The sequence below is a fragment of the Anabrus simplex genome, chromosome 5 (assembly GCF_040414725.1).
Source record: "Anabrus simplex isolate iqAnaSimp1 chromosome 5, ASM4041472v1, whole genome shotgun sequence".
In the NCBI taxonomy this organism is placed as follows: domain Eukaryota; kingdom Metazoa; phylum Arthropoda; class Insecta; order Orthoptera; family Tettigoniidae; genus Anabrus; species Anabrus simplex.
Window position 1 is genome coordinate 143,283,713 of NC_090269.1, and position 18,098 is coordinate 143,301,810.

At 36.6% G+C, this 18,098-nt stretch overlaps 1 protein-coding gene across 1 annotated transcript in view; it reads right to left on the reverse strand.

Moving 5' to 3' along the window:
* Window positions 1-17,214, reverse strand: part of LOC136874706 (zinc finger protein 722) — an 82,790-nt gene extending 65,576 nt beyond the window's left edge. Inside the window, exons 1-2 of the mRNA XM_067148355.2 lie at window positions 16,753-17,214; window positions 8,831-8,918 (exon numbers count right to left, since the gene is read on the reverse strand). Coding sequence (XP_067004456.2) covers window positions 8,831-8,899 — 69 coding nt within the window. The 5' untranslated portion in view covers window positions 8,900-8,918; window positions 16,753-17,214. The remainder of the gene's footprint in view (window positions 1-8,830; window positions 8,919-16,752) is intronic.
* Window positions 17,215-18,098: the final 884 nt, after the last annotated feature.

Genomic DNA, 18,098 nt, shown 5'->3' on the forward strand with positions numbered 1-18,098 from the left:
ACTTAGAGAGCTTTCTGTAGACATCTGTGGAGTTCATCTGTGATGTAAACAAACATGGCGGAACAACATTCTATTTGCTCTTGCAGCGATGTTATTTCTCATCACAGAATCTTTCAGTTATTAATCACAGCAGAAAGTGATGATGGAGATGATCATTTCAATGAATTGTTAAGCAATTTTGAAAGTGAGAGTGATAGAGAGAGTGCCGAAAATATTGTATGTGAGAGAGAAACAGAGCCTCCTTCTAAACGAAAGAAGAAAAACACGGTGAGTACAAAAGCTATTTTATCACTATTTTTGTGGCGGACGGATTACTTTTCTTCACCAGAGATTCAAGTAACTGTGACAGGCTCTAAGGGCCAAGTAGTGTTTGATGACAAATCAACAATCATTGATTTTTTAGAAACTTTTGTGCCAGTGGAGTTGGTGCAGATAGTTGAACAAATCGGCTCACAAAAAAACCAGTAGAAAACATTTAACTATCACCACATTCCAGGTTTGGAAAGTATTTTAAAATATTAACTTATATACTTCTAAGAAGTTACATGTATTAGTTACCTATAGATTTTAGGAAATATTATTATTTTGTGCTCTTTACTTTGCATAAAGATAATGCATGCATGGGCACATAAGTATAATTTTGTTTTCTCCCAAACTAATATTGAACATAAGTGTAGAATTTCCCATTTGCATTTAGATTTATAAACAAGCAACTTTTATAAACATTTTAAGCTAATCACCCTACTGATAAGTTGAAAATTGAGGCTTCTACAAAAAAATTTACATACGTGTGAAAAAAAACTCAGCACTGAGGTACCAAACAGTCAACTGGTAACTCAGCACTTAAAAGGTTAGTACCAAATGGTGCAGTTCAGGGGAAGAAAACTTTCAGTCTGAACGTTTAGGGACACATTTTTAATGTATCACAAATAAAACACACCAAATATCATCAGGAAAAATGTACAGTATACTCATAGTTATTCCACTCATACTAAACAAGATAACTCTTTACAATTCTGCTGTCATAAGCAAATTCAACCTATGAGATTACTGCATTCAAAATTTTCTGCTGGGTTACCTATCATGTGCTTTACATGAATTTGTCATTTTCCTAGTAAACTTACCACATGTTCTAACAGATACGTTGGTTAACCCAAGGAAATGCAAATGGGCAATTTCACCTGTTTCCATATACTTCATTAACATTGATTCTGCAACATACACCAAAAAAATAAAGCTAACTAACAGCTTGAGTTGGGATGTAGATGTACTAAACTGGCTCTGAATAACTGAAACCATCTCCACGACAAATTATGTAGCCGACACTTATCTCAAAAGCTAACTTTCTGTAGATATGTACAGCAGTATTCTTCTATGACAACCTTGGCTTAGGAGGCTCATATCACTAAAATATCTAAAGGCTGCCCTCTGGTATGTTTAAAAGTTAGGGAGGCAGGTCAGTGTTGGGTGCAAAACTGCACAAAAATTACTGTGATAAGTGGAAAGGTTTACAGCTGCATATACAAAAAAGCCAAGTAGATTTTAGCCATATATTATCCTTCTTATACAACTTTTCACATACCCTGATGGGGTGAACTTTGTTGTACACAGGGATTTCACCGTCTTACAATCCGATGCCCTTCCTTTAAAAGGGATGTGTTTCTGTGCTGGTTCATAGTATAATTTGTTTGTAGTGTATATGAAAAGGAGAATATAAGACAAACACAAATAACCGGTCCCCATATCAAAGGAAATAATGATTCTCTATTAAAATCCCATATCCGACCAGGACTCGAACCCAGAACCCTCCGAACCAAAGGTCTTGATGTGGACCATTCAGCCAACTGATCATTTTCAACCTTTTATATCCAGTACACATTGACTGAGTCAACTAAACTATTCACCATTAGATTTTTAAAATCTGTGTTCATTTTCAATATTACCAACAGGCTGATAATATGACTTACAGCACTTTTCTTGTACAAATATCAAAATTATGTTAAAGAAATTACAACCAATACCGTACTGGTACCGGTAGTTGAAATCTTGTAACAAACTACTTATTCTTCATGAACTTACAGTGTTATTCTAGATGTATGATTGCAATTTAAAAATCCATAGTTTATAAAGTCTTTCACATATAATAACATTTGATGCATAAAAAAGAAATGTAAACTTTCCAAGTTTTAAAAGACACTACAACAGGTGCAAAGTGCTTCTTCCTTTCATCACATGGCACAAATTTAGGCAGAAGTCTAGTTACGTTAATACACAAATTAGCATGTTCGTGATGACCTTCAGAACAGAAGTGATGCAATCTTGGAGGTCATTCATTGTTACTGGAAGTTGTGGGTACTGTAATTCCTGACTTTGGAACATTGACAACACACCATTTTCTCTTTTGCTCTCTGCTCATGTGTCTGTTCTCTGCCCAATGAGCTGATCATCAATGGTTTTACATATATTACAATTTAGCAAATGCATAGTGCTCTAACTGTGGTGTGGTCTTAAAATACAAATACTAATGATACCTACAGAAAATGAGTTTATCAGCCCCCATCAAAGCCCACTGATGGTCACCGTTAGTGAAAGAGTTCAGACTAGAAATCTGTAAGTTCTTACTGTCGGTATCAAAATATCTCAATCAGTTCCTTGGTCCTGGAGAAAAGAACCTTCTTCTTAGCTAGATGCTCCTGGTTTTGCAGTCAGTTCAGGTATTATTTTTACCTGACTCAAAGAGTTAGTTTGAGATCCACTCAGCCTATGTGGGAACAACTCCAGAGCTATCTGATGGGAAGATATGGCCCTCGGTCTAGAAAACAAAGTATATCAGCCAGGAGCTGAACGTACATCATCTCATAATCTGCAGATCTTGGAAATGGTTGGGAATGTTTGTAGTACTGTTTATTATTTGTTTTGTGAATATTACCACTAGTATTATTATTGATAGTGATGGGTTAGGTATGTTTGGCTAAAACACTGTAAGTTACCAAAGTCATATGTCTCATCATATTCACCATTGTGGTACCCATCAATTTATCTTCTTTGGAACCAAGTGAATTATTGCTACCTAGTCTAGTAAAGGGCAAGGTTATGGGAAATACAGATGCATGTATGGTTGATGATTTGGTCTCTTTTTATTCCCTGATTGGCTAAATTTTGGGACACTGACTCTTAATTTTGATATTCTAGAGTCATTACCTTATGAGCCTGTAAGGTGGTCAATAGAAATTTTTGGTGGGATTTTTGCCATTTGTTTTGTGCTCTGCACAGTTGGATATACAGGTGAAGGTGTTTCAGCAGCGGGTATGGACAGTATTCTTTTGGCAATAGTTTCCCAGTTGCGGTAAATAAAGATATCTTCATTATGTCCCTATGTGGATAAATCACTAGTAATAAAGTTGGGCAACCTTGAAGGAATCCATACACCACCAAGTCATTCACAGTACTGCATCCAATCCAGCAGTCTGAGACTTTTCATCTAGGTAGCAACCCTTTTCTGCGCACCAGTCAGAGGAAATTTCATCTTGTTGAAATATGAAATTCAGTTGTGAAAATTGCAACAATTGCAACATTTGTAAATATGGTGCACCTGTCCCAGTGATCTCTCTTATATGGAATGATCTGTAAACCTTTGTTTTTGAGATTGCAATGCAGACATTATCCTTTACGAAGTCTCATTCTTATTCCATTTTAGCAGCAGGGTAGCCCTTGTCCAATATCCAATATTTAGATAGTGTGAAGGTTAATTCTCCCATTTAGTGAAATGCCACCATACATTTGGAAATCAGATATACAGCAAAATCATTGACCTCCTTCATTTACACTATGATGTTCCAACACTTCTGGTCATAATTTAACAACTGCATTGCCATACCATAGAATACTAAACAAAAGGAGATATGGTAATTCAGTAACCTTACTTTTATTTTATTCGATTGGTAGGACACATGTAAAATCCACAGGTCTTCTGAAGTTGGTTTTGGAATGAAGTCTAACATACGATTTGTATATGGTACACAAATTAAGGTTACCCAAAAAAGAAGAGGGTATAACAGTATGAAGTGGTGTGGAAGCTGTTATCACCCTAGTTAATTGACTGAGGATCCTAACACAGTTGTAACAACAGTAATAAAGATATAATAATAAAAATAATTGTACCTTCTCTGTCCCATTGATTTGTATGCTTTCTAGAAGGCCATCTGTGTGGTGAATCCAGAACTAATGTAAGTCAAGATACTTGGACTTTTAGATGTCTCTAATATCAGCCTATGTGCCCCCTCTGGAGGGATTACGGACAATTAATTTTTAAGGGAATTTTCAATGTTTGTAAACCTTAAATTTTAATTGATTTTGTTTTCATGTTTTATAGTTGTCAACACTCATATGGCTTCATTCTTCCCTAACTTATTAATCAATCAGGAATTTTATGTATGTTTCTTTAGTCAATTAAAATTGGGGGTGTGTACAGACATTCTGCCCAGCTCAAGAGAGTTCTCAGTGATGATATAAAAGCTTTGGCCTTTAGGGCCCTATTGTCATATTCATTGCTCCGGTCTTCTGTGTGTATAGCATAATAAGGAGGCAGAGGCTGCCTGCCATCGTTGGAAGGCCCAACTATTCAAGGTAATGGCAGAAATTTCTTAACATGTGATAGCTCCAGGCAGATAACTGGAGGGGAAGGTTTCAAACTTCTTTTATTAATGTAAAGTTCTAAATTCACTGTTTAAATATAATTTCTTGGCAATTCTGAGGATTCTGTTTAAATCCCTGCTGGGAAACATGTAATTTAAGGGAATTAAATGTGTTCATCCTCTATTGATTTGCATTCAACTTGGTATAGGGTGACTAAAATTTTCTAAACCAGTAAATTCTTCACTCTTCTTTGGCAGATTAATATTTCTCATTTAGTCAACCCTCTGTAGTATAGGCTTAGCCTCTGCAACTTCGGGCCATGAGCCCTTTTAAGAATTTTAGTATTTTTCTAAAAAAGAGTACAAGTGTTTCACCTCCTGGAATTTTGTTTATGGCTGATCATCTTAAACCACAAAAACCACATCTTGACTTTCACCAAGAGTAACCAAAGAACAAAAGGACATCAACAATGTGATGCAGACCAACATCAAGGGAGAAAAAATGGGGCAGAAAAGGGAGAGCTCAGTAAAACCATAAAGCCAATACAACAAACATAGTTGCTCCCTTTTGGGAAGTACTTGCTATTATCTACTGTTACCGACTTATCATGGATGTGCAGAGGTGAAAGAAGGTGCGGGGGTGAACAGGTCTCAAAATACGAAATTAAAGTTAAGATAAAATTTAACAAGGTTATATTTTCTTATCAAGATCAAGAAATAACGAGAATACCAGAAACACAGTTGAATATCAACAATTTAAGAATGTACAATTACAGTTTTTACAGAATTTGGGCTTCGAGCCTCGGACTCTCAATTCTTGAGCAATTAGCCCCAACTTTACTTATACATAAGGTTTAACAAAGGGGCAGAAAACCCCAATCATGCCCAGGAGCACTTGCTCCAAATTACACAGTAAAGCCTCCTCGAGGCACGCAGAACCAAAATTTTAAGAAAGAGCAACCCGCTCTTAAGTTCAAGCCTATCAAAGGCACACCAAACTCCACCTTCAAGTTGTCCTCTAAGGACATAAACACAGGGGTAAAAATACCCAACCTACTGAGGCGTATTCACTAAAGAAACAGTACAATGACATGGCCTCAAATTATCAATTTGATAGGAGGCGTACAGCACTCCAAACACTTTATTAAAACCTACTTGGCACTAGGCCGCTAACGCAAGGGCTAATCCCATACTAAAGAGGTGACTTATATAAGAGAACGATTTACATTTACACTAGAAGGGAGGAAACGGTTGAGAAAATAAGTTCACCTCAAAGCAATATGAGTGGGAGCTCGAGAGGGTTAAGCACTCTGTATCCCAGTTTGTAGTTTAAACAGATAGAATTGATACCGAGTGTCTTTACATTTTAAGGGAAAGTTACATGGTAAACGGCTTCGGACCTGCCCCGAGAGTTAAACTGCTGAGCTAGCAAGAAAAGAAGTTATTAAACGGCCATTACCTGGTGGTTGAACAGCTGCCTGAAGAAAGAGGCGCTTCCCGCCCCCTGCTACGTACTTTACACACTGATAGGTGTTACTGAAGTGGCGCGGAGACCCGAAAATCAGCAGTTTATATACCCTCGTGGAAAGTTCGAGGCGTTTCAGGAATGAGAACACCCGCCCACAATCATTTTATTGGTTAATAACGAAAACCCCTACACTAGATGAAGAAGAAACACATTATTGGTGGAAAATTCATTAGAGAAATTCGGGATTGGTAAATTCAAAACAAGGGGAAAGAGCAGGGTTATACAGCCAACTTAAACAATAACAGAAAGAAATTTAACAAGGAACAAACTTTTGAACTCAAAATTTCTCCAAAAAACAGTTCTTTCACTTCACACTAGGGTGCACCATTGTAATTCTTCAGTAGTGTCCTCTAGAAGAGAATGTTCACACTTCTTACTACAGGCAAAACAAAAATACATCGAAAACGACACAGTTCAGAAACTTCAAAATTTACAAGTAGGGACATCTTCTGAGAAACGTGAGAATTAACACAGTAGTTAAAGTTCAGGTTTCCTCCAGTAGAGGAGTTCCAACTGGCGAAAAGTTTGAATTAACAGCGTGGAGGTGTACCACCCGGTACATCTACAAATATTAAGCTTAATATATCACTCTAATCAAATTGTAAGCCCAGTAGAACCAAAATTAATGTAAATACCAATCAACGATGCCAAAAAATAATGCTAAGTACAAAACGGGAAACCCACTGGGACCATACAAGGAGACGTGGCTTAAATAAGGTGGGAGGCAAAATAATGTGACATATCGCAGAAAGTGAGAGATAGTCTTCTCTTAATTCAACTTGGACTTGTAAACACAGTTATCCAGACAGAAATCCTCATGCTCCACATCCATAACACCATAAATACTTCAGCACCTTCTCCTCATAAACAATACACCTCTATGGTACCATAAGCAAACATAAACATTACATGTGATATCATTTTTGGTTCCGTATTCCCTTAAATATATTGAAAAATTAATTGAAATTGACTTTCAACCTATTAGGTTGTGTTACGTACATTTAGTACATGTTGAAGACATGTTAAGTACAGAACAAAAGTGGCCAACCGGTCACCAGTGGGATCCGAACCCACAACCTCCCGATTTTGCATCGGTTGCTCTACCAATAGGTTGAAATCTGTTTCAGTTACAATGCAGTCATGAAAATTCAATATTCATTGACTTGGCCCTCAACGGGCGACTCACATGCACTCAACATTGTGATGGCAGTAGTGCCAGACCTGTAGCTTAGATCCTTTCCAACAGAACAAAGATGGCCTAGGCCAACATAGCTCAATTGCTAGAGCAACCGACGCAAAATTGGGAGGTTATGGGTTCGGATCCCACTGGCGTCCAGTTGACCATTTTTGTTTTGTACTTAACATATCTTCAACACATACCAAATGTACATAACACAACCTAATAAGTTGAAAGACAGTTCCGGTTACAATGCGGTCCTGAAAATTCAATATTGATATTTAAAAATGTTGACAAGAATTTCCATATTTTGTCCACCTGTTCAATACAACAAAATAATATCACTTAAACTAACTGAGCTGTCTAATAATTACATCTAGACGACATGTTTCCACCTATGTTAAGGTTATGCTCAGCTTGATGTACAAGAAGTAACACATAATATAAAAGAGCAGTACACCAAAATATAAGAGTAATAAGAAAGAATTTTACAGTAGACAATAAAAACTCAATGTTGTGAGATAGAACTTTTAAAATAATTTTCATTTTCCAGTCTTGCTTTGATTTTAATGTTGACTTGACTAGAAATAAGTACAAAGTCAAATAAAACATGGTTGGCTGATATCAGGTAGACTACTTGCAAAGGAAATGTCAGATTATCAGTCATCAATATCGGAAGAGAGGGTGAAATTTAAATTCCTTTGAGAAGCTATTCTCTCTCTCCTCCACACCTGTAGGTAAGTCATTCTGGTCAGATCTACATCAAAATCAACTACAAAGTTGGTCCGAAAACCGAGTGATATAAAGGCAAGTTCTTCCTTGCAGAATACTGATGGTTGCTGCAGTATCTATGCTACATCGACATTCAATTTCACATCAGATATTACCACCCTGGGAAAATACAATTAAAATGATCCACTCCTTTCAATTTCATATTCCTTAAAGGACACAGAATTGCATCTTTTTCTTTTTACCTGAGACATCCTTCACTCTTGGAAATGTCAATTTCCATTCCATACTCACCACACCTCCCTTCCAGCTACAAGATATTATATTGGAGACCTTCAACACCATCTGCCATTATGCCATAGGCAAGAATCCTTACTATATTTCCACTTACATCAATAACTCCCTCCCATTTAATATTATCAGTAAATGAGCCGCATATACTCTTAGTCTAAACCCAGTAACTTTTGTGGGCTAAGAACTCATTTCATCATCCGTTCACACTGTAGCAATTTGCCCTTGATTGCCTATAATAATCTACCCTAACAACCAACATATTTTCCTTTGTACTCTATCATAGGCACTCTAGATCTACCAAAGTTAACCATGACCTTCAATTCCTCTCATGGAATTTCACAATTAGTTTCTTTGTACTAAAAATCTGGTCCGACAGTCCCTCCATGGTCTGAAAAACTGGACTGGCTTTTATCTAATTGACTCTCCATCACATTCTCAATTATTAGATAGTATTTTTAGTCAACTTACAGCGATTGAGGGTTCTTCTGTATTTGAAGGCCATGCTGGCTCACATTTGACAAACACAGGTTCCTCCATAATTTTTCGATCAAATATCCTGCAAAATACAAGCAATACAGCTCTTGAAATAACTTCAACACACATAAAATTTGGGAATCATTTTAGATCACTGTCTTGGATATCACCCCCAGATATATGTCCTTATTGTGCATGAAGTGGGACAAAATGATGGAAGAGGAATGGTAGAAGGAGAAAGGAAGGTGCATAAGTGCCATAACACAGCAGGAACTGGATAAGGGGAAAGTAGGAGGATGATGATGATATGTCCTTAGTGACTTAGTTTAAAGAGAGAAATAACCCTACTGCAAATAAACTTCTTCTGTTAACTCTAGTAAGAAAAAAAGGAAGAATTCATTAAAACTGCGCTAACTAGTTCACAAAAGAGAGATTAAATTTAAACATATCACGGTCACACGTCACAGCATGCTTCACAATGTTGCCAACTTAGGAACTATTCTCCCACTGGTTAGTGACAAGAACATGACAGAAGGCCCTGCAGCAACTCTGAAAAGCGGTGGCAAAAGGGGCTCTGGTTAAGATGCAGCAGGTAATTATGCATGTCAGGTACCTAAATGGGTTTAAAGTAAAATGCAATTTAAATTTTAATCTTACAGCAGTTGTACAGTATTATTTGGAGTAATTCCACAAACTGTACACAAGTTGATTATGTTTGTAAGTACAGATGATATTATGAGTCGAATTTTGTAAATAATACAAAATGTATTAAGAATGAGCTGTCTGTTAAATAGAAAAAATTGTTAAGAGTAAATTGTATAATACTGTATTTTAGTGTACCATTTGACACTGAGATAGACACCTCATTTGCAAATAAAGTGATACTGATTGATTGATTGACTGATTGATTGTATGAGACATGTCTAGCTAGCAACAAGACCATTAATTCCCAGGTTAGTGTCCCCAGACTTCTACTACCCCCTGTGATAGAACGCCCTAGTGGCAAGTTAAGTCCTGGAAAGTGCCATGACATCTGGCACACACCACAACACTTCACATTCAAACTCTGAGGTTTCATTATTCTTGGTCTGGGGTTTAGGGGCAGTCATTTTCCTTTGTACCACCTGTTATTCCAGATGAAATTTCCATCACAGGGTGTAAGGTGAGATGGGGCAAGAGCATTTTTGGGGCAAGTGCATCCCTGGTCCAAAACATATTTGTCCATTTGAAACATATTGTGCCATCTCTTGGGGAGTTAGCAAAAGTTGTCCTGCATTCATTTAACACTAGATGTCACGGGTGAAGTCAACTAACAAGCAGTTGGATAGGTCAGTTCCGGAAGTAATGCTTTTCAAATCCACATTGTATCTGGACCATCTTCCATTGTAATAATTTATGGTAAGTTTAAAAGCTAAAAGTATACTCTTTTCATTAACATATTTAATTACAGAAATACCATGTAACTAATGACAAACACATAAGGGGTTGCTGTTGCCCCATAAGAACAAGTATGCAGAGTAAGTTTGTTTATGCCCAATGGGGCAAGTGCAAAGCTGGGGTGTGCACATAACCCGTCCTTTACTTGCATACTTTTGCATTTTTTCGGTAATTTTCACTATTTTACTCAATTTCAGATACTAATCAGCTCTGAATTCATTTTAAAACACAATGGTACATGTTTATGTGCGGAAGACGGCTGGAGGTTATTCAAAAGACGACTTAAATTCAGCAATTGCAGAGGTTATGAGTGGTAGATGTGGCAGTAAATTAGCAAGTAAATGATTCAGCATTCCCCCTAGTAGGTTGCTTGACCATGTTAAGGGAAGATACGGAAATAAATCAACAAACTTTGATTGTCCTACAGCTTTATCCTTGCAAATAGAAACTGAACTTGCTGAAGGATTAAAATACATACAAAACTATGGCTACGAATTATCAAGGAAAGATGTGAAGTCCCTGGTAGGGGAATACATTTCCCAAAATTAAATAAAAACACCATTTAAGGAGGGACACCTTGAGGCTGATTGGCTGGAGCTCTTTATGAGATGGCATAATATTTCAATCACAAAACCACAAAGTGTTGAAATTGCATGAACGATGAGTTGTGATCCATTCACTGCATATGAGTACTTCAACATTTTGAAGAAAACATTAGAAGAGTTGGGGCTCCCAGAAAAATCACACTTGATATGCAATCTCGATGAGACCAGTTTTTGCAAAGATCGCTCAAAAACCAAAGTAGATGGATCGAAAGGAACAGCATGTACAAGGACAACTAGTTAATCAGGAAAGGAGAATATCACAGTCCTATTTTGTTATAATGCAACTGGCGATAAGGGCCCTCCATTAACAATTTTTCAAGGGAGAAATGATGGGACCAATGGACAGCACCAGCAGGAACTGGATTTCCAGGCACGACAAACGCAGCTACAGCCAATGGGTGGATGAAAAGTGATGTTTTTGAGAAACATTTTAAGAAACGTTTTCTTACATGTGTGCCATTTCACCGTTCTATATTTGCGCCAGTAGGAACAAAAATGGCGTTCAAACCATTAAAAGGTCAATATGAAAGCAACTAATATCGGTACGAGCCGAAATGATAATCCTTTCAACCGGTAGTCACCGAAAGAACCATTCTTAGAAGGCTGTGAGAAAAGAATAACAGAAGCGGATTATTTAAACTAATTATTTAAAAAAATAGACTTCCATTAGAACACTCGACACAATTCAGCACTACGGCAAATAAGACGGAGTCGAGTAAAGAAATAAGCCAGCTTATCTGATTTCAAGATCAACTATTGACGGAGAATAAAATCCGCGGCAGCCCGCTCAACGTCAACTGCATAGATTGAAATATCTGCGCGAAATTTAAGACCAGCAAAAAGGAATCATCACGCCTGGTACAACTAATACGTCACGGCTGGACTTGGAAGCTTTATATTTGTCTGATACTGCACATCATAGAGAGCAGAATCCAACCAGCTGTCAAGTGCAATTCTAATAAGCACGGAAAAATCGCATTCACTCGGCAAGCGAGAGAGTTTACAAATAGTAGCTCAGTTAGAACTGTTATAGCGAAACTAGACGGCCCAGAGCACATATATTCTGATATCATAGGCAGCATGACAACATTAACTAATACATTGTATTATTCTGTTCCTGACGTACTAGAGACCACTATGATGTTCTAAAAGACCAAGGCAGAGACTACTCCGACTATGGTGGCGCTTTACGAGATTGATGACCCAGGAGGATCGGAAATCAGCTGAGAAGACGAGATGGACCCGATTACCTAAAGCAGAACCATGGAGCGAGGCCTACCATTCCCGATGACCAACAGCGAGATGGCAAACAGGGCCCAATAAGCAAAGTTAAGTCCCCTATAAGTCGTTTTTCGTAAGTAGAAACCCTATTTATTTATTTTTTGGCTATGTGTGATATGATTTGTGACATTGTGCGTGCGTATATAATATTGAAGTGTAATTACATGGAAGTAGGTATTCATCTGAAATTACTGTTAATCCCATATATAGGCGTAAAATACCAGTGAAAGCCATTCACAAATTTATCAATGTGGTGTGAGAGAAAGTAATAGATATTCTTAATCGTTATCAGTGAAGTGTTAGAGTATTATATGAATGTTAATATACATATGTGATGGCTTTATCGAAATAACAAGCTTGGAGATCGTATTTAGGGAATGTTTACGACGAAGTATAGTAGTACAGCTTAGTATTGTGATACACTTTTCTTTGATACTATGACGGTAAAGATAATGTTTTTATATGTGTAGGTTATGGCACATATGCAGCGTATTTAATGAGATGAGTGCTTGAGATACATTGATATGGATATTACGTGATATTTGAAGTGATAAATGGTGAATGAAGAAATAATATAAGCGTATGTTAAGTTGTGATGGTGATATTTATTTTTTTTAATTTGAAAAGTTGGTCATAGTAGTCTTCTGAGAGATGATAGTATGTGTAAATTACGCATGCTAAGGTATATATTGAAACGTACTATTTTCAATTGCTGTTTTTATTCCCAGATACACAAAATAGGTTAGGATACGATCTCAATGCCATCAATACAGAGTTGTTTGAGTATGTAGGATAATCAGATGAGCCAAGATGCTAATAACGTTAATATTTAGGCCTTCAATGAGTTATTTATGACCATTTTCAAGTATTCTCACACATGGTAACCTAATTCATGATTTTATGGGAGCAGTTTGACACATCACTGGTGACTTAGTCATTGGTATATGGATTTTTAGATGAAGGTAGAGTCTTCTAACATGTCATTTTTTCCACTTACGGTATAATTTGTTAGAAAGTTAATTAACTACACTTGGCAATGCTACATTCAGCCAGATACGCACTTAAATTGAATTTTAACCATGGATTAAGATAATAATTAAGTGAATTTACCACATAAGCCATATGATAGAATTGATTTGAAATTAATTACGACTTAGAGTGGACCTGAATTTGCTTATATGGAGATCAGACCCTATGAAATATGAAACATACCTGCAAATTTTCAAACATATGAGTTAACTGAAGTCCTCAGAAAACAGACATTGCTTTCCCATTCGATTTTCTACTGTGTATGGACACAGATGTTAAGTTTTAGCAAAGTGACATTCGTTTCACCAGTCATATGTGAATTAAAGATTAAATAATAGAATTTTAAGTAATTTTGAGGAGCAATCCAGCTCATTGAGAAGAGATTCCAGATCTTAATGAATTATTTACTTGGCTATTTTCACTGCGTTCTACATTCTATTTTAAACTATAATCTGAAATGATGTTATAGTAGGGAGTATAATTTTCTTTTCATTTTTAACCAATTGGATGCATCTAATTCTTTCAATTCTATTTAACATATTTCATTTAATTAATATATTTTTCTTTTTCAATTGATTCTGCGAACATTACTTAACTAAGACTTAGTACTTCAACAGGCCAGAATTAATGAATCGATGATTAAGGCCTGGTTTTCAACTACTTGTTAAGGGTTTTTCCAAACCTATTTTTCTTTATTTCAACGTAATTGCAACTGATGGAGATGCTTATAGCATTATGAAACTGTCTACGTTGTACAAGGCAATTTTTTTACGATATCTTAGATGACATTTACTTGATATTTAGACTGAATAGTCAATAAAAGCTGAGTAGTGAAACTATATAATTCTTTTAATGCCTACTTAGTATAAGAACTAGATATAAGACTGTAATGACTCACTTTCTGATTGCGATTTCGTTAGTAACACGTACGAATCACTTGAAATATCGTAGTAACCTGAAATTTGCGATTAATTACGGCGACATGCGACTATGGTATCCGACTGATAGCGTGTTGGAGACATCCTTCTGCGTAGGTTGAGATTTACCGTAGGCCATCGGCGTACTTTCTCAAGCAGAACCCACAACCCAGCAACATTAATCAGATAGAATCATTTATCAAGAGCTAGTCTGGATCTCATGTATCCTCACCTGGACGCGGGAACGGTGCACATGTGTTGGAGAAGTGTGATCAGTGCTCCTAATATATGATGGCCATTCAACTCATGTAGGTCTAAAATTGATTCAAGTGGCTAGGAAAGAAAATGTGGTGATAATCAAGTTACCACCCCATTCAAGCCATTTTTTACAACGGTTAGATTTGAACGTCATGAAGTCCCTCAAAATTCACTGGGATGTGACACTTACATCGTGGCAGAGAAAACATATTGGGCAGAAGCTTACAAAGAGTGAATTTGCAAAAAATGGGAGGAAACATATTGAATGAAATACCTAGGGATGTAATTTGCAATGGGTTTAAGAGAGGTGGGATCTATTGTTTCAATGATGCAGCAGTACCAGAAGAGAGATTTGATCCAGCAGCCCTTAGAAGATGGAAGTTAAGAACAACAATATCTAACAATAATTGTGTTAGTGCTTCGGCTGCTGAAACTATCCCTTCAATGTCAGATGACAATATTGTTAGTGGTTCAGCAACCAAACCCATCCCTTCAACATCAGGAGATACCCAGCACACTGAACCTGTTGCTAGAATTAATGGCAGGCATCAAGCAAACACTACTTTTGAGGAACTATTACTAGCTTCTATTAAACATTCCTCACCGGGTGAAAAGACAAAACAAAAGAAAATCGCTATTGGTGCTGATGTTATCACAAATGATGATGTGCAAACAAAAGATTGGAAATGAAAAGAAGAAAGAACAAAAGAAGATCAAGAAATGTACCAAAACTATTGTTCATGATTTGATAGATACTGACATCTGCACTCCTCCTCTGAATTCAAGTGATTACGACTACCTGTCCCAACTTGTAGAGCAAGAATTGGATGATTTGGAGGATGTTCACAACTGGGGAAGAAATCCATCTGAACAGAGACTAGATCTCGGTAAATCATTGTTGCAAGAAATCGCTGCTTGTTGTTTTAAGGGGCCTAACATCGAAGGTCATTGGCCCCTGCAAGAAATCTTCAAAACACTTTGTGGCACAAATCTTACCATTTAATGATGAAGGAAACCCTACAGTAAAATTTGTTAGAAATACTTCTGAAAGTTCGCACACCCCAGCTTTCACGTATCCAGACAATGAAGATATCAGTGATATTTTAGAAGACGGAATAGTGTCTATACACTCTCTGCCATCTGTAAACCGCAGGGGTAAATTGTTGTCTCCCCATTTCCTTTACTCAGAACAACATACAGTGAATGGGTGAAGAGTGAAACTTAATTTGACAATTTTTTATGACAGACCATGAGTGAAACTTATTTTTGATTTGTTATTAAGGAGATTTAAACACATCAGTAAGTTATTTAAATGAATATTTGCAGTCTACTGTTAGGCCTAGTGACAATGTTTAATTTTTGTTTCTTTATTTTAAAAATTTTCCTTGTAACTTATTTGGTGTAACAAAACTTGATTTTACAATTTGTTTTTAGTTATTGTTCAGTTAATAAATTTCTTCGAATCCTAAGCAACTTATCTACTAATAAATGTAAGGAAATGTCAGTTTTTGTCTTTAATTTTCATATTCTTGTGATGTTTTTTTCAAATGGCTGTAATTTTGCATCTTACACACCCCAACATACTAAATTGAAGAAATTAATAGAAAACATAACTTCATAAATTTTGAAACATGCATGTAATAGTTTAATAAGTGGAGAAAATGAACTTGCCCCACGATTATGTTATATGTGTTATAGGCTAGAAATGCACTTGCCCCATATCACCGTGCAAGTACGTACCCTGGACATTATAGTGATATTTAATTTCCTAATAGAATATAGCCTACATTCTCGAAGCATACATTCAAGATGCAGTAGTCATACATAATTAACCAGTCAAATTGCAGAAGAAGTCTTGTTTTGGTATTGCAAGTAGTTTAAATATATTTAAAATTGAAAGTTGCACTTCCATGTTTAGGGTATGCACTTACCCCAATTCACCTTACAAGAATTCGAGGTACAGCTAGCCTGGTACACACCCAGGAGTTATTAATGCCCTCTCTCCTAACTAGAACAACACTTTACAGTGTCAGAAATAATTAATAATTAGCATCACCAAGTGAGGTAATTTCATTTACCAGAACTTAATCTCATCAACTTGTATAGTTGCAAGCAACAGACATTATTCCGCACATGAAAGTAATACATTGATATTTTGCCACACTAGAGCAAAACCACAATAAGTATAACATCACTTTTCTTTTGTTTACTCCAATTGATGAATTTTAGTGTGATCATAATGTATATATAAACGCAGAAATTCCTAAATATGTAACATCAAACCCTTGAAGTAAAACATATTTCATTTACATTGGATTTATTTTTAAGAGCTCAGTAGAAAACACTGTTATCTGTAGATGCAGCGGTTCAAACTAGAAATGCAACTGACCTTCAGTTTTAAGACACTATAATTATCTGCACTTGTCGCAGTTTTGCGCGGGCATTGTTTGAAATCTTTAGCAACCATCAAACCACAACTTATTTACATATATCGTCGTCTTCCACTGGCACAGGGATTTGTTAAAAACTAAAACGAACGTTTAAATCTTAAGGTTAGGAGCTTGACGTTGTTGCCCGACATGTACTGTACCAGTCTACCACGGGAGCTAAACAGCATGACGACCAGTTCGAGGTGGAAACTTTCCCACATACAGAACATCACCGTAGAAACATTCTGAAGAAGTACAAAACTGTGACACTAAATCACAGTCTCAATCAATCAATACTGATCTGCATTTAGGGCAGTCGCCCAGGTGGCAGATTCCCTATCTGTTGCTTTCCTAGCCTTTTCCTAAATGATTTCAAAGAAACTGGAAATTTATTGAACATCTCCCTTGGTAAGTTATTCCAATCCCTAACTCCCCTTCCTATAAATGAATATTTGCCCCAGTTTGTCCTCTTGAATTCCAACTTAATCTTCATATTGTGATCTTTCCTACTTTTATAAACGCCATTCAAACTTATTCGTCTACTAATGTCATTCCACGCCATCTCTCCGCTGACAGCTCGGAACATACCACTTAGTCAAGCAGCTCTTCTACTTTCTCTCAATTCTTCCCAACCCAAACATTGTAACATTTTTGTAACGCTACTCTTTTGTCGGAAATCACCCAAAATAAATCGAGCTGCTTTTCTTTGGATTGTTTCCAGTTCTTGAATCAGGTAATCCTGGTGAGGGTCCCATACACTGGAACCATACTCTAGTTGGGGTCTTACCAGAGACTTATATGCCCTCTCCTTTACATCCTTACTACAACCCCTAAACACCCTCATAACCATGTGCAGAGATCTGTACCCTTTATTTACAATCCCATTTATGTGATTACCCCAATGAAGATCTTTCCTTATATTAACACCTAGATACTTACAGTGATCCCCAAAAGGAAAATTCATCCCATCAACGCAGTAATTAAAACTGAGAGGACTTTTCCTATTTGTGAAACTCACTACCTGACTTTTAACCCCGTTTATCAACATACCATTGCCTGCTGTCCATCTCACAACATTTTCGAGGTCAAGTTGCAGTTGCTCACAATCTTGTAACTTATTTATCACTCTATAGAGAATAATATCATCCGCAAAAAGCCTTACCTCCGATTCCACTCCTTTACTCATATCATTTATATATATAAGAAAACATAAAGGTCCGATAATACTGCCTTGAGGAATTCCCCTCTTAATTATTACAGGGTCAGATAAAGCTTCCCCTACCCTTATTCTCTGAGATCTATTTTC